The 21,690-nt window shown below is 42.6% G+C and overlaps 2 protein-coding genes across 3 annotated transcripts; both read right to left on the reverse strand.

Moving 5' to 3' along the window:
• Window positions 1-525: 525 nt before the first annotated feature.
• uckl1a (uridine-cytidine kinase 1-like 1a) lies at window positions 526-8,982 on the reverse strand. 2 transcript variants are annotated; one of them, XM_071545839.1, is made up of 15 exons: window positions 8,894-8,982; window positions 6,197-6,381; window positions 5,854-5,960; window positions 4,947-5,117; window positions 4,387-4,458; window positions 4,018-4,207; window positions 3,833-3,894; window positions 3,524-3,540; window positions 3,156-3,254; window positions 2,973-3,066; window positions 2,819-2,881; window positions 2,609-2,731; window positions 2,223-2,330; window positions 1,785-1,941; window positions 526-973 (listed from the first exon to the last, which is right to left on the reverse strand). In XM_071545839.1, the coding sequence occupies exons 1-15, from the start codon at window positions 8,980-8,982 to the stop codon at window positions 891-893; spliced, it is 1,620 nt and encodes a 539-aa protein (XP_071401940.1). In that variant the 3' UTR covers window positions 526-890. The 2 variants fall into 2 exon arrangements, with proteins under 2 accessions (XP_071401940.1, XP_071401941.1); XM_071545840.1 differs by lacking the exon at window positions 8,894-8,982 and adding an exon at window positions 7,592-7,689.
• A 233-nt stretch (window positions 8,983-9,215) lies between these two features.
• samd10a (sterile alpha motif domain containing 10a) lies at window positions 9,216-15,905 on the reverse strand. Its single transcript, XM_071545892.1, has 5 exons — window positions 15,600-15,905; window positions 13,648-13,829; window positions 10,334-10,502; window positions 9,704-9,844; window positions 9,216-9,553 (listed from the first exon to the last, which is right to left on the reverse strand). The coding sequence occupies exons 1-5, from the start codon at window positions 15,610-15,612 to the stop codon at window positions 9,531-9,533; spliced, it is 528 nt and encodes a 175-aa protein (XP_071401993.1). The 5' UTR covers window positions 15,613-15,905; the 3' UTR covers window positions 9,216-9,530.
• Between the last annotated feature and the right edge of the window lie 5,785 nt (window positions 15,906-21,690).

The following is a 21,690-nucleotide window of genomic DNA, read 5'->3' on the forward strand; positions in this document are numbered from 1 at the left end:
AGAGGGGTTTTCTCTACTGTAAAGAGACACTAATTTAGCAAATGGACATACTGTAAATCACACTGAGAGAAGCTAAATGTGAGCTACACTGACCCCTTTGGGCCTTAACAGGCATCACAAGGGAAGCCAGCCGGCCTGCATCTGAACCCTGGGATTGTTAAACAGAGCAGAAGAGTGTAAGAAATATTCCCTACTAAGTGTGTGTGAACACCCATGACCTCATACTGCTATCTGATTCAGATCTTACCGATCGGTCCAGACACATAATCAATACATGTCATTTTCCGGTCCAAGTAACCAGTTAAGAGGCAGTGAGGAGTTATGGAAAGTTAAATCTGCAATTTGTATAATATGACTACTACTACTATTTTACAGTGTAGATGTGTAAATCTACTGTATAAGATTCAGATTCTCTTGAGAATGACAACATATTCCCTTTATGATATACGTTTAATATAAAATTTCTGATAACTACTCTACCTGAGATGAGAAGTATACACAACACACATATAAAAGAATGTGTTATTAGAGCAGCGTAAAGTATGAGTGCATTTATCTCAATACATACTCTGGATAATATCATTTATAATACTGTTATTGCCTTATTGTAACTCAAAGGTAATGGCACTGTTTCAGCTCCATGAACCTCTGAATATAAAAACATCTGGATGAGCAGTCCAAGAATCACTCTGTTGTATAAATAGAACAAAATATCCCTCATGCGTACGGCTCAATGGAGACTGTCATCTGTAGCATAAGAGTACAAAATTTTAAATACAGTACATACAAATGAATTTAACATTTTTGCCGATCTACGCCTGAAGAGGAGAATGCACAATAACAGTGATTTTCAAGTAGGTTTTCCACACAGCCTCACTGGTCTGTGTGTGTCAGCATGATGGCTGCTCCTGCTCCTCCTCATCACTCCAATTGTCAGATCCGTCCGTCCCGAAGTATCGGTCTCCAAAGTCCCCTGGAACCGTAGAAAACACACAACAGTATACTCAGTTACAGCTACAGTGTATAACTGGGTCACAGGAATGAAGAATATATTCCAAAAATGCGATGTGACTACACACTAAAACTAACGGTTTCCAAAGGTTGGATGGTTTTTCCTTTCTGTTTTTCATCTGAGGATTTGGAAATGAGGGGTAGCATTTTCTAAAATTTTAACATTCTTCTTTTGTGATAGATCCATGGTCGGAAACACTCATTAATTAAGTGAAAGGTAATACATTTGTCTATTTGACCTACATTCATCTTCTGCTTTATTTTAGCAATTAATATATTATATATTTTTGCAATGTATAATTATGTAATTTCAGAGACTAGCCTTGTAACAAAATATGCTGTTTGATGTGTTCATAAAAACATGACAAACATGATAAAAGCATTGTGTGTAGTTTAGTTAGTAAATGCTTCTGGGATATAACCTGAAAAATGTCAACTTGAAACATAGATGTTTCCTTTTATCTTCTGCACAAATGATGCACACTTTTCTATCTCATGCATAAACCACAAACCATGCATCCAAAACCATGCACACAAAAGAAAGTTATAAATTGCACAAGGATCCTACAGCCACGAGCCAAAGAACCCATAAAGTTGTACTTTTTTAGTTTAGAATGTATCCATCAGCAGTCATTCAACTTGGACGAGCTCTTATAAGTTGAGGGGCGTATAAGTTCCACTTTGGACAAAAGCAGAGAGTAATTAGCATCACAAGCATTCTGATTTTACAGTGCAGTGACAGAAAGAGCCAGTGTGTGCATGTGAGGACTTACCGATACCAGGAATTACATGTAAAAAGTCATCCAGACTCTTGTCCACGGCTGTGGTGATGATTTTGACCTGGGGGAAGGCGTAGGCCACAGAGTGCACCCCGAGCTCTGCCATCAACAGCGACACCAGCATGATCTTATCCTCCTGCACCTCGTGATCCTGCACAGCAAAAACCATCAGTGTTTGCTTTATCCTTATCAGAAGCACAATTAGTAAGTGAATAGAAAGAGAGGGATGAAATCATTTTATACTCCCTTCCTTCAGAATTCCTTCGCAGTGACAATGCTAATCTAACCTCACCAGGAAAAAAAAGACTTCCAGTCACTGAGCACTGAGTTGATTCACACAGATGAAGATCATTAAAAACAGGCGACTGACCAAGAGGGGCGGTGTCCCTGCCATTGTCTTACTGAAGAACAAGGATGCTAATCTCCACCCACCAATAAGACCCGTACTGCCATCATGGCAGCAGCGCCGGTAGAGACTGTGCTGTCCATTAGGATGACATGATCTTCACTGATGTCTTTGGGCAGACGCAGGTAATGCAGCTGGAGAGGCCAGAGAGGAGGAGACAGGTTACCATAGTTACAAAAGCAGGAAGAGGCAAATCTAGTTACCAAGGAGACACGCACCATGTGGAAGAATAAAACAGGAAAAAAAAAAAAAAAAAAAAAAGAATCAAAACATTTTTATTGTTTTTCATGTGACTCTCAAGACACTACACCACATTATCTCCAGTAATTGTATCACAAATAAAGACCTAAAAGACTGTAATGACAAAGCCAGTTGGTAGTAAAGGTAAACACGACCCTCTCATTATATCTACCTCCGGTTCCCCTGAGTCGAGGTTGGTCTGGATCAGGATCTTGCCGATGCGAACATCCTTGCACACCGCCCTCAGCGCCGGCTCCATGGTCTCCCCCGCCCGCAGGATCGACACGCCGGTGATCTGTGGAGAGACGCGTGATGACAGCGGCCTCAAGGACACACTGGAGCGCAAAGTGCCGAGACCTCGTAAAACAGAAATACCACTCACCCCTTTCCCATTGTAACTGCGGCCTTCGTACTCCTGGCCTTGAGGAGTCTGGACTGTGCAGGGCTGTTGCAGGACACCAGAGTTACTTATTTTATTATTACAACAAAATACACCTTGATATTCACTGAGGAGTTTTAGTGCAAAGTCTACCCACTTGAGATGGCAGGAAGGTTAGTGCATGCTCTATGAGAAGCCGCATTAATCTCTTTGAGTAGAAGATGAACTCATCTCGACTGGTTTCCTTATTCCTGCATTGGAGAAAAGGGAAGATACTGATACTGCTTGCTCTGTAAATAGGACACAAAGCGGTATGCAAGCTCAGGCCAGTGGTATCTACCTTATGATGGTGTGCAAGCCTCTGACCTGCGGCGTACTCTCCAGCACACTGAGTGTCTGGGGCAGCGGCTGTGTCTGCTGGGCCGAGGCCAGCACCGCCCTGGGACCAGGGAGGGGGATCAAAAGGTTTGATTCAGCTAAGTTGTCCTAGTTCTGATACTTTACTCTGCTACATTGTAGAAGAAAGGAAGCAGTTGACTCCCTGGTTCTGTCCTTTTAGCAGAAAGACAGACCAGAGCGCAATGTGTGAAGCTGTAACAGGATAACGTACACAGCGCTGATACAAAAGCTCCAATCACAACAAGCGGACCAACGCTGGGCTTGGGGAGAAAAGGGGAGAAAGGAAAGGTGATGAACATATTAGCGTACCTGACACTGAGCTCACGCTGCATAGGGAGAGGGGCGAGAGAGAAAGACAACGAAATGAGGGAGGAAAGGCAGATAGTGAGAAAAAATATTTTAACTCAGTTATTCCTAAGTGGGATAGAGCTGAGAGTAGCTGATTGAGAAGCTCTGACTGATGTTTGGAACATTTTATCCAACAAACAATTTAAAATAAATGGCTCTGTATGTCTGAAATCTGAAATCTGTGGGTCTGTCTCTCTGTCTGTGTGTTATCGCTTCCTGCCACATGGTGGCGCCATCTTCTAATGAACCATCGGTGCTGCTGTCACTCACCTCCTCCAGCTGGCTGTGAACGTGCTGGACTATCAGATCGATGGCCACCATATTGCCACCACCTTAGAGAGAGAGGCATGGAGTGACATGAGTGTTTCTGGTATTTTCCTGGTGACACGGTGAACAATATGACAAAACCATCTCAGCATTCAGATCGTCTTTGATAGGAAATGCTGCTCTCTCACCTCTCGGCACAACAATGTCAGCCAGCCTCATGGTTGGCTCGATGTATTGCTCGAAGGCCGGCTTCACAAACTTGTTGTACTGCTTGATGACCCCCTCGATGTCCCGTCCACGCTCTGTGATGTCCCTGCGGAGCCGCCGGACCAGCCGAATGTCCGAGTCTGTGTCCACAAAGATCTTCATATCCAGGAGCTGCAGGCAGCAAGAACAAACACCCACGGCTGGTTCAATATTAACTCAACCAAAGCAGCTGATCAAACAACACTACCTGGACATGATAACTTCTTTCTTTTCATTCACATCTAACAGTAAAGGATTTTTTCAAAAATGTGAAAAGGCGACTATAATTAAAAGCTACCGTACAGCCTTACCTGAAGAAGCTCTTTGTCCGCAAAAGACATAATTCCTTCAAATATGATTACACTGGCACCGTACACATTTTTCTGCATAAAGAAGAGGGAAAGCCAAGACAGTCTTCAAAGCAGAAAGCGCTGCAGTAGCTGTTTCATGAACAGTCACGTATTTGCAGCAGCTAAGCCCTTACAAGTTTAAAGCTGCAGAATGTCACTTTGGGAAGCAATTGAACATCTGAAAAGTAAAATAAGTTGATGATATATTTTCAGTATTGGGAAAAATAAAGTGTCGCAGAGAAAAACTGAATATGTGGATACAAAGCAGCTGTCTCATTATGGCTGTCCTACTTTCCACCATATTTACAATACAAAAAAGCATCTTTTGTGTTTACTGCTGATTCACTTTTTTTAATTTGCGATGTGACGGGAAATAAGTTACAAACATTTGCAAATGATTTTTATATGGGTCATTTTTTTTTCTTTCCAAAACTACATGGTGCAGCTTTAATCTTTAACCACGTAGCCAATTAAAATGGAGAAAATCAACATTGAGCTTGCTGTGGTGAAACACAACTCACCCAGTCTTTCTGCCGTCTGTGTGTGGTGAAGTCGTACACTGGGATCTTCACACTCTTGCCCTGCTTCAGCTTGCGCACGGTGGCAACCAGCAGCTCAAAATCAAACGCCCCCGGGTGATCGAAGTTGTAGTCGTTACTTGCTGCCAAGGTCTGCTCCTCAGGAGACAGCACCTGCAACACACCGGGGGCCAAACGCAGGTCCATACAGTATGCGGTCGATAATGCATGTTATGTTGTCAGAACAAAAGCAGCAGTATCTGTTGAGGCTAAAATAATAACTCCAAGGTCAATAATAATAATAATGTTCTCTAATTTCCCTCCATTCCCTCACAAACAGTCAGTTTAAGAAGATTGCTATATTGGCGAATTTACAAATGGTAACTGGAATTTATCTTTCCACATATCCCTCTTAAATACATATAGGCGCCCAATTATATGGATTTGTTTATAGTCTTTACGTGTGTGTGTCGATTCTATATTCCACTTGTTCCCTGCATTTCTATAAAAAGCAGGGTGGAAGTTAGGCAGGGATTACCTCTTCAAGCAAGAGGGACAGTCCATGTGATTAGTGCCGTTAACACTGAGGGATTCTGGGTAGGCTCATTCAGATCAGAGAATTTAAAAGTGGACATTAATGCTACTTAACAGTTCTCCTTCCTAATGCAGAAGCCTGGTAATAGTTGAAACTCTGGTGTAAAAATGAGAGAGATGTTTTTGAGATGTCATGATGAAATGACTTTAAGATTAATGACACATTTCACCAGATTTACTTAATATTTCTTCTTACAATGAACCCACAGATAATTGATAACAAAATAAAATAATCGTTCAAATGAGATAATAGTCACACACACTCTTATCATTCTTTTATTAGCAAAAATAACTGTGAAATGCATGTATGTCTCACCTTGTAGAAAGAATCCATAGACAGCAGCACAACCCACGGCACATCCAGAGCCTCAATGATCTTGTTGGCCACGGTGGTCTTCCCTGAGGCGCTGCCCCCACACAGCCCTGCAGACCCAAACCACATCTCAATGCTTCATTCTGTGTGTTTTTTAGAGTGTGTCTAATTCTGTCTAGAGGTACGCACTTAAAGTAAAGTGTTTATGGGTAAAGTAAGACAGCACAGGACAAAAGGACAGGTTCTGCAGCACAAAGCCACAAAACTTGACACGAAGGCAGTAAATATAGTCTGACAACACAGACAAAGCCTCTGGAGTAATATCATCCATGACTCTCTGACATACCGATGACAAAAGCCTCCTTCGACTGCGCTCCGTGCTCGTCGTACCAGGGCGGCCGGCCAGCGGTGTATATGGTGCGCGTGCCTGTGCGGAGCAGGGGAGGCTCTGTTTTACTGGAGGTAGTGCTCTTCCTGCGCGGGGCCCCGACGGGGGGCAGGAGCCGGTCCAACGAGTCCTCCCCACTCCCACTGCAACACAGCAAGCAGGCAGGTTACAGCATGAACGTAGCGAGCAGTGAGACAGTGTGTTTCCATCAGTCTTTGGTTTAAGCAAGGCTTTGTCCAGACGTTCCTGTCAATAGCAATTAACTGCCCTCTTTCACACAAATCAATAAAACACAATTAAAACGTGTAGATGAAGATGTGTGTATCAATAAACAAGGAAAGAAATGTGTTTATTTTGACAAGTTTCTGCCTGAGGGAGTGAAGTCTGCATAGTAAGCAGCAGTATAGCAAGATATAGAGCAATTTCATGGATACCAAAACCTGTAGAGCCACAGATAAAACAGTTGTATACATCTTGGCCCAGTTTCACAAAGTGCTAAAATCATCTTTGCCCCGAGTTTCTCCGTTGAACAGCGGAGTGCTACGCCTAACTGTTCACTTGCTGCGTTGTGAGGTCAAATCCAGCTCCTATTATGTCATCCTCTTCATCTCTACTGTCACTCTGTTTGCTGTTAAATAAAACAGACCTACAATTAATTTTGAAAAGCTCAACTCCAACTCTACAGCACGACACTTTTGGGAAACCCAGTCCCTGGCACATCACTGCGATTAGGATTAGGATCTCACACCCCTGTTTACTATAAAGCTGGATTGGAGCATAAAAGTCACCTTAGGTTTTACGTCACACCCTCTGAGGGCACATTTAGGGACTGCTGCATTCCCACTAGCAGTAATTAGAAATCAAATTAGTAAGTCTGTTAGCTTCTTATGTGATGCAGAACTGCACTATATGCACGCAAAACACAGCATAAATGAGAGAAATGACTAATGAATGTTTTGCATATTCAACCAATGCAATTTCGATTGCATATTCATTAATGACACACCACAGGCAACCCTCTGAGACCAAACTCCAACTAAAAGCATGCGGGCTCCACACACCACAGCCACTGAAGCCCCACCAAAACCCCCAGCAAACTAACCTAGATCCTGCACTTCCCCTGACCTCACAACAACCCCTGTTCAGAGCCTGAAAGACTATTTATAGCTCTGACTGTTCATACAGCATTCATGGTGTATGGAAGCATCAATTTAGCATCAATACCTCTGTCAGTAAACCTTTTATTGCTGGCAGTGGCAGCAGCGGCATTCAGGAAAATCTAAACAGACTGCCAGAATAGAAATAAATACAATAGCACAAACAAAAACTACAGTCGTTGAGCCAAGGACTTACCTGCGGTCGGACCTGAGGGACCAGCAGCCAGAGATTCTGGCTCCGGTGCAGTCAAGCAGAGTCATATCTGCCTCAGAAAACGACCTGCTGCCCTCCAGCTTGCCTATCACAGTGGTAACGCTCCCACAACAACAGCAAGTAACGTTGACTGAGGCAGCAAATGTGTGACACTTGTAGGTCAGGCCTGGTTACAGCTCAATCGTTTCTAGTCTGCTTTTATTCATTGAAACACCTGCGTCAATGGAGACTAAAGCCAAAAGAGCATCTGAAATTCTGGTGTCTCTGTGCTTCCTGACTTCTACACTCTTTCCACCTCTCTCTCTCTCTCTCTCTCTCTCCATATGCCTTGCTTTCTCTCTGTCCACCTCTTTGTGTGTGTAGGTGACAGAGGCTAAGAGGATCACTGTTAACACTGATGGCACAGAGCTGTTTGGCTGGTATTAATAGAGACACCTGTAAGCAAAGGGGACGGGTCGGACGTCTTCTGCTGATCCTGCCTCTTTGTTCAATGCTCAGATAAACAGAGAGCCACAGCAGACAGAGGAACATTGCATAACCAGAGGGATAACCAGACTGTTGGGCAGTCAGATTATAGAAATGATATCCTGTCTGCAACTGCATGCTGGGGAGATATATTGTATTTAAAGCACACAGTGGTGAAAAACACAGGTGTTTATTATAGTAGCCTATAGCCTCTAAACTGACATTTGCATCCTTACACTAGCACTATCCTTTAATGCATTTTAGAAGACTACTATACAAATATCACAGCAGGATTATAAGACCCTATAGGAATATTATAGCGATGACATAGGAGGTAAAAATACCATCAAACGCGGTGAGCACACTGTAAACTCATTATTGAGTACCACAGACGCACTACAAGTCCCCATAGGAATATTATAGGAATATCATAGGAATATCATAGGGATATTATAGAGGTTTCTCATTAGGGCGCCTGTGACGCACGACTGTGTCAGCAGCTCACCTACTTCTTGAGAGCTTCGCGTTTCGAGGCATCCAATGAACCCACATACACCGTTCTGCAGCCCGTGACTACAGTAAAACCAACGCATGCTAACAGTCGGGGATTTCGGTTTAACTGTTATCACCTAGAGAGACAAAACACTGTCACATATCTGCGCTCTGGGGGAGGAGGGGGGGGGGGGGAGTCACGGTGTGGTTACGTTACAGGATCAGGATGCTGTAACTGTAGCCCAATAAAACAAGAATCACAGAGTTCATCTCGACACAGTTAAGGGTTCAAACACAGACCGAAACACTCATATTGTAATGTAGTACCTGTCCGAGCGGGATGACATTTTTTTCCCGCACTCCGTTTCCATGGGGATCCTGCGACCTCGGAGTCGGTACCGGCTGGTTAAAGCCATGGATGGATTGCTTCTTAACCCCGCTGCGGGATTATGGGTAATGTAGTTTATCACGTGTCCCCAGCTGCCGTTTTTTTCGAGGGCTTCATAATAATAATAATGATTCATGCACACATCGCTGACGTTTAAATTATTAGCATATTACTGGTAAAAATAAATGATATTTAGGGTGTTTATATTCATAGTTTATTTTTTTCTGCCTGTAATAAAAAAAGGAGGCAGAGACAGAGTGATAGAGACAGAGAGATAGTTTATAATAATACATCATAGATTAGATCGACCAAACAGATTATCATAATGTCTTTTCGCCACAGGCCATACAGTCAGTCCATAAAGATTATGTCTGTTCCTCGTGTCGATGGGGAATGAAGAGCTGCCAACTTCCACTTTCCAATATATTTCATATAATGGAATATGGATAATAATTCTTTGACCTCGTCGGATGCGTTTATCCCACAGACTTGATTCACATTTCAGTTTTTCTGCGTAACCAGATACAAAGCAAATATCCAGTGATTCCACACAGCATCCACCAGAGCAAAAAGTGGCTACGATATGTTTCCAAATGAACCTATAAAAGAGAAAAAGATATATTTTTATTATATTAGAGATTTTTCATAACATTTAAAGGCAGCAAGGGTTTGAGAATGGAGTGAGTCTTATCTAGACACCTGGAAAATACATAAAACACACACATACACACACACACACACACCCTCACCCCTGCTGAGCAGCTGCAGGTTGCGTCCCTCCTCCTGCACCTGAAGCTGCAGCACCTGTTGCAGCAGCTCCTGCCGAAGAGTCTCTTGCACTAATCCCATCCTCTCCAGCTTCTCCCCATTGAGACGCAGCAGCGCACGGCCTGGCAGGTGACAGGTGAAAGCAAAGAGTGAAAACAGGCCTGTTTTCCCTATACCAAATATATATCCAAACAGTTTGAGTTTAGTCTAGATTATCTTTGCAGTGTCACCTGTAAAGCTGCAACGATTAATCGATTAAACGATTAGTTGTCAACTATTAAATTAATCGCCAACTATTTTGATAATCGATTAGTCGGTTTGAGTAATTTCTTAAGAAAAATAAGTCAAAATTCTCTGATTCCAGCTTCTTAAATGTGAATATTTTCTGGTTTCTTTACCCCTCTATGACAGTAAACTGAATATCTTTGGGTTGTGGACACAACAAGACATTTGAGGACGTCATCTTGGGCTTTGGGAAACACTGATCGACATTTTTCACCATTTTCTGACATTTTATAGACCAAACAATTAATCGATTAATTGAGAAAATAATGGACAGATTAATGAAATGACAGACAATGAAAATAATCGTTAGTTGCAGCCCTAGTCACCTGTGATGGCGTGGTGCGAGAAAGCTTCTACGTAGGTTAGGTAGTTGTGCGGACAGTGTTTCTTCAGCCATCTACAGACATCTTGCTGTGACCAGAGCACCACAGGGCGGATCAGGCTGGGCTGGGTCGGGCTTGTGTGGTATATCCCATAGTTGTCGCTGGAGCGATACTGCAGCCAGGAAAACACACAGACAAATACAGATAAAAGACTGAGAGAAAGCCAAAGAGAAGACAGACATGTATTAAATCTGACTTCTGCTTCTTGTCCCTTTATACTTCCAATTTAATGTTCATTCCACCCACACCATTATCTCCTGTCTGCCCCTATATTTGACCTTGGCTGCCACTGCGGGGGTGAACATCCCACATCCATTAAGTGATCCGATCTGACACCCAGAGGTGTGCGTCTGCAGGGAAGCATCTCATAAACCATGATGCACACACGGGGCATGTGTGTTGCCATGAACACACAGAAGTGGCTTCTCTTTGCGCAGTGTGTGATCTGCAACCACTGCTGCTTGGTCAAACTATGGTCTGCTATGGAAGTGCTAAGCTTCTTATGCTGGACACATACAGACACAGACAGGCAGGCAGAGAGAGAGAGACACACACACACACACACACACACATCAGGAACGGACAAGAACTGACTTCTATAAGAGCAAGAACGTCTTTTAAACTCATTAAAGCGATGGGGATGGTCATGACCGTGTGCGCACGCAGATCAAACTCTGTGTAGATGTGAATTTTTAAGTTGCCTGGCAGATCAGTGAACATATAGCAGCTCCGAAAACAGCAACAGAACAGGCCGAGGAGCGTGTAGGCCATTTTGATCATGAGATCCAACTCTTTAATCTTATAGATGTACAGGATGCACAACTGTGGAGGACTAAAGTCAGGCCTTTGATCATTCATTCAGTTTTAAAAATTCAATGAATTCAGCGGTCTCTCCTTTTTAACTCAGATTTTCTCTGGTGCCTCAAAGAAAACTCGATCTACATGTAAGTGTCAGTGGGGCAAAAGTGTAACTTGTTAAAGTATAACTGTTGACTTTTTGCTAACTCATTTTGTAACATTATGCATTTTAATATAATACAATACTATAAATAAAATTATATAATATAATAAAATAATTTAAATTAAAATAACATATTTTTTCATTCACACACTCCTGTAACATTTAAATTAGGTGGCTAGTGAATGGTGCTGCCTGTTGACTCCACTGGTGGGTTAGTATGTCATCATTTTGACATCTGAATTGGGCTTCTATATGGACGCTCACTCTAGATTATGGCACAAGAGATTGGCACTTCCCACTCTGTGTGTTGGTAAATGAATGAGTCTCTTTTAAATGCAATGCTTTCTAACACTGTTTGTTACAGAGGGAACATTTTCTCAAAACATCAATAAGACAGTGTTTTAGGAAAGCATCAAACAGGCAAGGGCTTTCAATATGCAGTGCTTTCCCCAGATGTACATGTGTTGCTTTTCTAGTGATAATCTGATTTGTTTGATGTTGTTTTATTTCACCATGCTCACATTAGCCACTGTGATCACACGCTGGAAAACAAAATGCTCTCCCATTGCATTTTCATAACAATAACCAACAGAATTTGTTGTGGTCTTCTCATTATACAGTGGTGAAAGCATGAAAGATGATGGTAGGCAGATGATAAAGAGACACTATAGTGGTTGTTTACTGGCTTTGTGTCTTTTCTCAGGATCTCTCTTACAAACCTCTGTTGGAAGTGAAGTATGTTAGTGAGGAATCTGCGGAGGCATGGCAGTTAAGTGTACAATATGTGGAAAACCACAATTTGGTCTCAGTTAATAGACCTGACTGAATGCTGTGGGAATTGTGGAAAAAATAAAAAATACTGTACACAGCATGGGGACATCCTCCAAAAATATAACACTGATCAAGTTTATTTTTCCTCAAGACAGCATAGACGAAAAAAAAAACACACTAACCACTACATTATATGCGTCCAAGAGGATTGAAGCAAACAAACAATGCGTTCTACAAAACTCTGTTATCAGCCCAACCCAGTTCTATGTCCACAGCTTTAGCTTTAGCTTACAACCCCCTTTTAAAGAGTCTTTCACGGGGTAAAGACAAAGGCACGGGCACTGCGAGTTGCAACCGAGGGCTTTAAAAGAAGCCAGTTTACAGCGCAAATGGATTGTCTCTCTTGACAGCACAGGCTGTGTGAGCAGACAATGCACTATATCAGATAATATTAATGGGACCAATATCAATGGCAAAATTCAATTTAAACTGGAACAGAACGGCCACTGGTTGTGAATGTGGCGACGTCTCACATAAAGAGATCTGTAAAAAGGATTTGCACAGCCCCATATAACCCTGCGAGAGCAATCACAGTCCGCATAACATCAACCATTAGGTATCAGACTAAATGCCTTTCAGTCCTCAGCCAGCAGACCTGATGCTGCTGCAGCGTACACAGAGTGTTGGAGGACCTGTGCTATTTAAAGCCATGCTAAAAGGCTGTTAGAGCCCACCAACCCGCTGGGGAGAGAGCGTCTTCCATTCTCTGCTAACAAAGTGCCCATTTGCAACAATGGATGTTGACCGGCCTGCATTTCCCACACGATGAAATTTCTTCCAGAAGTTGTTGTGCAGAAATCTGAGAGAAGAGTTGCTGAGCGCCAGTGAAAAGCCTCTGCATGCAGTCTCAAGTCGATACGACAACAGAGAAAAGATTAAGACAGTTTTTAAATTATTTTTTTAAGCAGGCATAAGATAAATTAACCTCTTTTTTGTTTTGTCAGTATCTGCATTACATATAAAGCCACAGAAGGATTGACAGTTAATCCCTTGAACACTAGAAATGGGGTCAATGTGTTAATCATGATTCCCTTGCCTTTCTTAAGCAAAGTAGACAAAGATAATGCAATGTGCAGCAAATTACTCGTGTTTCTATTCAGTGGATTAGTAAAAGGCTTAAATGATCTCTTACCACATATAATGCAACTATTACTGTTCCTGTGAATCACAATGATGATTATCAGCTAAATATTAAGTAATTGTCACCGTCCTGCCATAGTTATATAGATCCAACTAAGGGCACAAACAGAATGGCTATTGCTGATTCATCCGTTTGAACAATATTATAGTTTTTTTGCATTTTGTCCAGTACATTTTGCTTAATTAAGCAGAATCATGCTTAATGAGGCAGGGCGACGCTGTGCTTGATCCAGGAGAATAACAAAAACCCTGGGAGCATCCTGCAACATCAGTCCAAGAACAATGGTGCAGTGTTCGACATGCAGCTGATCTAGTGTAGCTGTACCTGCAGGGCCTCTGTGCCAGGCTGCTGGAGCAGCTTCACCGCTCTGCCTCCTGCTGTTTTCTGTCCACGCCCATCATGCCAGGTTAGGTTCCCACCTGTCCGCCGACTCAGCTGGTGCTTGAAGTCCTCAGGCAGAGCCCGGTACTCCACAGCTGGCCTGCAGAAACTGAAACTGGATGCGGCTGGAGTAGATAAAAGGGGGAAGGCATTTTGATTTGACAGTCAGAGCTGACTATAACCACTGGCAATGTAAAAACAGCACAGGACACGTTCTGACAAACTCCTCACTAACAGTAACTTGAAATAAAAAGCCAGTGCTTCATGTATGCGTGCCAGCGAGGTGTAAAACACCCTGTAACCCTGTTGTTTAGTGATGATCTCATTATCAGGTGTTTTCCACCGGCGGGTCTCTAAACTGAGCAGGCATGAGGCAACGTTCAAAGGCTTTTCAACCCAGACTAGCTCCTAGCTAATTCCAGGGAGTTTACACTCTAGCACTACTATTACTTGGTGCAGATCTCATAGGTGAATGTCACAGCTGAGAGACGAGCCACTTTCTCATCATTATGAGGCAGCCTGTAGGCAGACATCCAAACCCACTCAACAGCAGGTGGCTTCCTAACATCCAGTAATGAAAGAAAGTGTGGAACTACAGTAAACACACAGTTACAGAACCTGGCAGAAAGCCACGGGTCATTACTGATTCATGTGCCAGATTGGAAGGATTTTCTTAGCGTGTTTGAAGCGATGTGAGCAGCTGCGCGCGTGTGTATGATGTTCATTTGAATACCTTAAATTGACTCGGAGAGTTTGATTGAAACAAGGACAGAACGAGAGAGACTGTCAAGAGGATGCGGATTTGAGGAGATGAAAGAGTGTCTTTTGGTTTTCGAGCTTCCTGCCCCTCCTTTGTGTCACTCAACGTTGCCTGTTCCAGACCCCCAACTGAGAAACTGAAGCTATCCTGCAACCATCCAGACAAACCAGGAGACTGCAGAGCATGTTATGATGGATACAACTCTTCATGTGTTCTCTGTTCTGTGTGTTGTAAACATTAGCTATGTTTTTGTTTCTTTAAAATGTAACTTCATGACAAGCCAATACTGCCAAAAACTGAACTGTTAACAAAGCCCCCATATGCAAAAAGCCTCATATGCAACAATGTAGGCTATGTATCTGTGTATGTATGAAACCTCCTTTACACTGTAATTACTCCTCCAGGCTGCTGCTGTAAACAAGACTGTGCTCTTTGCCAGATTAAATAAGGATTATTAATCCTTAATCTTTGTCTAAGTAAAATATGAGAGAGGAAGAGTCGTCACTAACTACCAGACATAACCTTGGTTGAATCTACAATATGTGATTAAAGGTAGATGTGGGAAAATAGGTGGAATGATTAGAGATTGATGAGTCTCAAGATGAGAAAAACCCTCAGCTGCCAAAACTGACCGTCACACACCAGTGATCAGTGGTCAGTGATACTGGTGACGAGGGCGCTGTCCGTTTCAGCACCAAGCCACTGTCCATCAATAGATCATCCTGCGTCCTCCCCTTGTTCCCTACATTCGCTATTATCTATTATCTTCCTATAGGCGCTTATAGTGTGCTACTTAACAGTGAGTTTAAAGTGACCTAATCGTACTGTATGGTATTTTTTTAACCTCCTAATGTTTTAGGCTACTATAGGATTTTCGGTGGTAATTTTTGCCTGTAGTATATTTTAAAGTTTTGATAGTATCATTCTAATATTTAGGCTACTACAGGATCACTACAGTTCTTTTTCGCTGCAGTTTTTACTCAACCAGGTGCAACCGCTCACAAACCTGGCAAACCGGTCTCGCAAGTAGCCTAAAGTTAAACTAACCCATGCGTAGCTGTAGCTAAGTTTTGATTTGATTTGTATCTACTGTAAGCACATCGCATGCCATTTAAACCCTCGGTAATTTGCCTACCGTCCACGGCCATGGCGCACCGTGTGTCCTCGTCCCGCGGTGGGTCTAGTAAAAGTCTCCCATCGTCTCCGGTAAACCGACCGACAGGCTGCAAGTCCCGCGCTCACCTCTCCTGTCTGCGCCGCGCTCTGCTCTGTTTACCGACAAACTTTGCACTGCTCTGCCACAGCTGCTCGGCGAGGTCTAGCAGGCGGAATGACGCTCCATGTCCTCTGTAGGCCTGGTGATGAAATGCCTAAACCAGCTCACCTCATCCTGCTGGAGTCTAGTACAGGCTGAAGTTGTGTAAAGGCAGCAGGAATGTCCTCAAGCTGCTGGCTGACTGGTTCTCCTGGTGCGGACCTGTGTGTGTGTGTGTGTGTGTGTGTGTGTGTGTGTGTGTGTGTGTGTGTGTGTGGGTGTGTGTGTGTGTGTGTGTGTGTGTGGTTTATCTTGTGTCGTGAGAATCAGATGCGCGGCTTTTTCTCAAGAGCCTGCATGAGCGTAGTGAGCTCAAAGTGCAGCCCCGGGCCCTGTAATTACCGCAGCCAGTGGAGACTTTGAAAAATGCCGGATGAAAAGCCTTCTCCCCACTGCAACATTCACCATAAGGAATTCCCCCTTTGCCTTTCTTAAAGAATGGGCGCTCTGTGCGTGCCGGTGGGCAGTAGGCCATCTCTGTGATGGACCCTCTTTGTGGAGCTTGGCCGGAGGAGCTGCAGGACATCACAGCGGATTTCACAGCGACCCATGGAGTGATCTTATTATGCCCAGCACTAACCACATTTTGTCTTACAATAACTGATAGCTGCAAATAAAAAAGTTGGGTAAACTATGACCTCAGTTGGTGTTCATCATAGGGCGCGAAACCACCAATATTAACAAAAATCAATCATACATTCAGAAAAGCACTAGCCTAATTCGGTTTTTTTATGATAATATCCTATCTTCATATAACTTACATCAGTTTGATACTACTGCACCTGAGGTACATTCAATTTCAATTTATGCCATAAAGACATAAAAAGAAGTCTTAAAAGAATGGCAAACTGAGTTTAGGTGGGTTTATAGCCGCTGCCTGCAGTCTGAGGCGCTGTAATGGGGGAAAGCTGAGGCAGGGTCCCTAAGGAGTCTGGCCTGAAATGCCTTTTGTGGTTCTCAAGTGTATAATTATAAATATTTTATATTTTTATTTCACACTGCACCGGTTTTGAAACAGGGTTTGGTTGAAGTCGACAAAATTGCAAACAAGTAAAACTTTCTGAAAAATATGATACAGCAACTGTTGTGTTGTCTGGGACAAGCAGGAATAAAAATGTGTCTAGGTGTTTCCTGTGCAGACTGAAACAAAGTTGTCCTCCCTACCTCGACAGATTTTGAATACGGAAGATTAGCGCTATCTCAATTAGGGCTGTATCCAGTAATTGATCAGTAAATGAATGTGTGGAGGTGTGTTTGAGTTGTGGATGGGTAGACACAGATTATCATAGATGGAATACTGTCAGTGCGGGGATGAGAGGAAAGTGGAGGGGGGCCCATAGAGTCACCTCATAGGGCCCATAATTCCTAGCTACAGCCCTGCTTACATTAACAGCAATAAGACAGTTTGGGCTAGAGGGTGTGGCTCTCTGGGTCCCTCTGGGTTTTGTAGCATCATAGCTGACCAGAACGGATCCAAGGAAGAGCTCCCTACTGGTTTTCATGCTACGTCATGTGACTGATGCTTATATGAAGTGACTGCACACTAAATAACAGTCTGTCACATCTTCTCCCACATCCTCTTACAATCAATGCCTGAATCACTCCCAGTGATCTTCTCATTCACCACTGGTAGTTGCTGCCTCAATTGCTGCCTCGAGTCTGACTTTTCAAAACATTGGTCGCAGAACACCACATGGGATTACACACACCCAGCGGACTAGACTCAAGTTTAATTGCCAGGAAGTGGGCATGAGTGGAGTTCCTGCAGTTGTTTCTGAAAGAAAAAAAAAAACATTGAGCATTGGGGTTCATCTTAAACTTTAAGCATGGGCACATTTGGCCTGGTTAGAGCACTAAAAGATGAAAGGGACCCCTTGAATTAATAGTTTCCACAGGAGAGAACATCAAAGAGCCTCAAATATTAATAGTATACTTTGGAGGTTTACGCTGAGCGGCTGCCTTTTGTTTTACTGTTTAACTATGGAATTCTTTTCCAACCACACTCGTTTTTTTTTTGTTTTTTTTTTGGCTCATTTCAGAATGATCCAGAGACTTACACTACTTTTAGACCAAACGTTAACTATTATATCACTTTGGCCAAGAGGTGGCGCTAATAGTTTATTATTTAGTAGTAACTAGTTTATTCAATGTTTGCTGCTGTTGATTAATTCAAGAAACGAGATTAAGAATTTGGGGAGAGAAAGTAGAAACTGTGGTGTCACTTGAGGGCGTTCAGTGTTCTCCCCTCCACATCCAAACACTATAACACAAGGTGGCAGTCTCACTCTGTCAACAGTGTCAGATACTGTATGTTGGTATTCAGGAATTTGGGTAGTAGCTATGGACACTGTTCAGTGTTTTATCACACTTACAAGCAAAAGTAAATCACGTTGGCCTATTTATCCAGCTCAAATACAGTAGCATGAAGGATTATTATTAAAATCAAGGATGGAGGAAAATAGGAGACTTTGACAACCGATTTTGAGTAAAAAAAATAAAGCGTATTAAAACTTAAAAACTAATGCCATACAGATGTAAATGATGTGCCTTCTAGGGCAAAGTGGGGTGGAGTGTGTGTGTGTGTGTGTGTGTGTGTGTGTTGCGGTCTCCAGATGTGTGCACAGTGCCATGAGCTCTGCCAGCGCAAACACACTCAACCTCTTGGCCAAGTGTGAAGTGTGCCGCTGACCTCTGCCTCCACATGTGGCCACCAAATTAGGTTTGCTCATGCCAACATTTGTCTTACTAAATGACTGTTTTCTCAAGATGTTAATGCCTCAAAATGAATTCATTTTCATATGTGCCAAAGAAAGAGCTTCCACTCACTCAGAATTGTCCTAAAAGATTGAATTGAATTGAAACAGAGACAATCTTAAAAAGCACATAAAGGCACATTTCATAAACTTAAATAAATAGGTGTGTTCCAGCAAAGGAAACAAGGTTCAGGTCTGTGAAGAGCCAATTACTCCTGTTTGTTCTTTCACATGGATGTGAACATACAACAGCGGATATAGGCCACTCTAAAACATACCCACACTGCTGCAAAACAAACAAGACTTAAAGTGGTTTCTAACCCTCCAACATTTTCTCCTTGAACTCTCCAACAATTTCATTTATTTGACAAATATTAGCTACTTTGGTTCTTTCTTTTTGCATGTTGACACATATTGTGGTGCATTTTTCTCCCTGTAAGGTTATTTTCAAAACTGTTGATGAAGTAACATTTTCAGAAACCTCTGGAATAAGCCAAAGCCGATGAACAGACTTGGGTTATATAGTACTTGACAATAATTCATAGCCGTTTTAACAAGCATGTAGTATTGGATGAATAGAGTTTACTGCATCAGGAAAATATTTAAAAAGTCTTAACGTTACTCCTTGTATCATATTGTGTGGCAAACTCAACCCATCTGTTACACCAAGCAGGCTAAATCAAAATGCTAAAAAATTATTTGCAAATACAATTTGAACCAGGTCTGTCAGTCAAGCACTGCCAGTGCCATACAGTGTAGTCCCACATTGACTTTGATGAAAACATAAAACCTACTTAAAAGGATTTACAAGCAGGCTCAGAATGTGGACCATTGGTGTTAAAATCAAACAGACATGGAGAAAAGGGGAATGGGATAATCAAAAATGTAAACACACCTATGGTGCATAGACTTCCATACAAGCACATATGGTGTATTGATTTATGTGCACACAGATACAGACACAGACATTTTCATAGTGCTAACCCACCCAATTTTTTTTCCCGTTTATTGGATTCTTCACTTTTTTCCAGGCGAATGAAGCCTCACCCTGTTCATAATGTGGCTCTGATGAGAGGCGCGCGAACAGCTTACGTCTGATGTAAGCGTCACGATGGGCAGGTGAGTGGAAGCTGAAACAGCTGAAGCACTGTGATGCCATTCAGGGAAAAGTCTGGGTGGAGCTGCCGCTGGCCGGCAGAAGAAAGCTGCACTTGTTTGGCAGAACCAGAAAGCCTGAGCCTCGATTCTGTGTGTTCTGCAGTATGTTTCACATGATACAATGAGAGCTTGTTTACAAAGCAAGGGGTTAAGGAGCTGAGGGGGGAATATGTAACACACAGCTACACACACACACACACACACACACACACACACACAGGGCGTTCCCAGGTAAAAGAGGTGGGTCCTGGTACAAACAGGATACAGGAAATGGCCTTTTAACAAGGACCAATCAAAAGATCCCTCTGAAATAATGGATACAATGTTACTTCTGTTCCAGCAGACTCCAGGCCAAGCAATAAATAATTTCAAGGATTTCTGGGATAAACGGTGGTCCTAACTAATGCTGAAATCACCCAAACCATTTCAGATGCTCAAAACCACAGACCCACAAAAAAAAGGCTTTTGTGGTTGAAACGTCCTTCGATGATAAATAGAAATTGTGGTACTTTGTTTGCTCTGACCTGGGCCACTTTCCTTTGGACAACTCTCTGCACAACCACACACTCAACTTTGTGAAATGTATAATGTTGAGGTACAGTTTTACCTTGTAAGGGAAATGCATACTCTTTCTGATGCTGTCCTTCTTTTCACCAAGGTTACACAATAAAGGACCAGATTGGTTCTCTATTCAATTACAAAAATGTTTAAAGCTTTTAAAAAGCTTTGTTGTAGTACAGGCTTAATTTGAAGGGTTTTGCTTTCATTCCCAATACAGTTCAGTTTGTCCTCCAAAAACTAGCTGAAGCTGATAAGTTGATTACATTGAATACATCCAATTCATGTGAACAATATTGTGCTGACATAAATATCTTCTTAAATGGCTTTTTAGTGAAAAGCGGCCTGGCTAAGTTATATCAGATGCTGCCAGGTTAGCCTTGCTCTCTGTAGTGAGCTAATTCTACTGTACAAAGACTTGTGTTGTGAATGGGTGTGTTGGTTTGAGGGGCAAGGCACTCGGAGGCCTGGGTGTGCGGGTTTCAACACACAGGCTATTTGTTTTTATTTGTTCCCACTCCTGGAGGTTTGCTGTTAGGTTTGGAGAGAGTCTGAGTCAGTGTGTGAAGTGAAAAACCCCAAGATGTGCAACGGATTTGGCACTAGAGAAGGAAAGACCGCCAAGCCATCCCAAAACACACAGGAACATTAAAACCACAGGAACATTATTACTATTCAGTCTGACATGAAAAAGTTGTAGCATGTAATATGTTATGGTTAAGCCAGCAACTATGATTGTGAATGTTGCTGGCAACATTTCTCACCCACCTTAGCTCAAAATGTTGCTCATGTATTCCAGCCCTAATTCTTCATGCTTGGATTGCATCAAATAAACATTAAAACCCTTTTTCATTTCCACCATTACACTAATGTACTGAAAATAGACAGTTTATTTTGGGACGAGGCACAGTGTACAGTTTGAAGCTCTTGAGGTAGTTATTATTTCCTCTCTATTTTGCAATGATGTCACCATGGGAAAGTTGCTCAGGCTTTAGCCTCAGCACTGATTGGTAGAGGTCGCTGTCAAACTAGATGTATCATACAGAAGGGATTTCTATAGAGTTTAATACTACAGAAATACTACAGAAATAACACTGACTGCGAAGGTAGGTCTCTCCCCGCTCCCCCGGTGTCACACTGGTGTTACTTTGAGGAGGGTGAGTGGGAGGAGATATGCAGATGGTGCCAGTGGGACCCTATTAGTGGTGTCAGTAGTCCCCCAAACTCACAGTGGACTGTTGTCACTCTGACAGAGTCCACCACACCCAAAGCCAGCATCAGGGTCAACATTCACAGGGTGGCACTCTTCTTTATAGCATTTGTTCACAGCCCAAAGGTTGTACTGCTGTTTTGTGATATCCTGTTTTGTCAGAGACCTGGAATTTCAATCATTTTCACATCAAGTGGATGGATTAGAATATTTAGGATATTTTATTTTCAAG

Source organism: Centroberyx affinis, unplaced genomic scaffold (assembly GCF_046629955.1).
Source record: "Centroberyx affinis isolate AG114_WGS23_722 - 3 ecotype Tasmania unplaced genomic scaffold, CSIRO-AGI_Caff_v1 ptg005062l_1, whole genome shotgun sequence".
Classification (NCBI taxonomy): Eukaryota; Metazoa; Chordata; class Actinopteri; order Beryciformes; family Berycidae; genus Centroberyx; species Centroberyx affinis.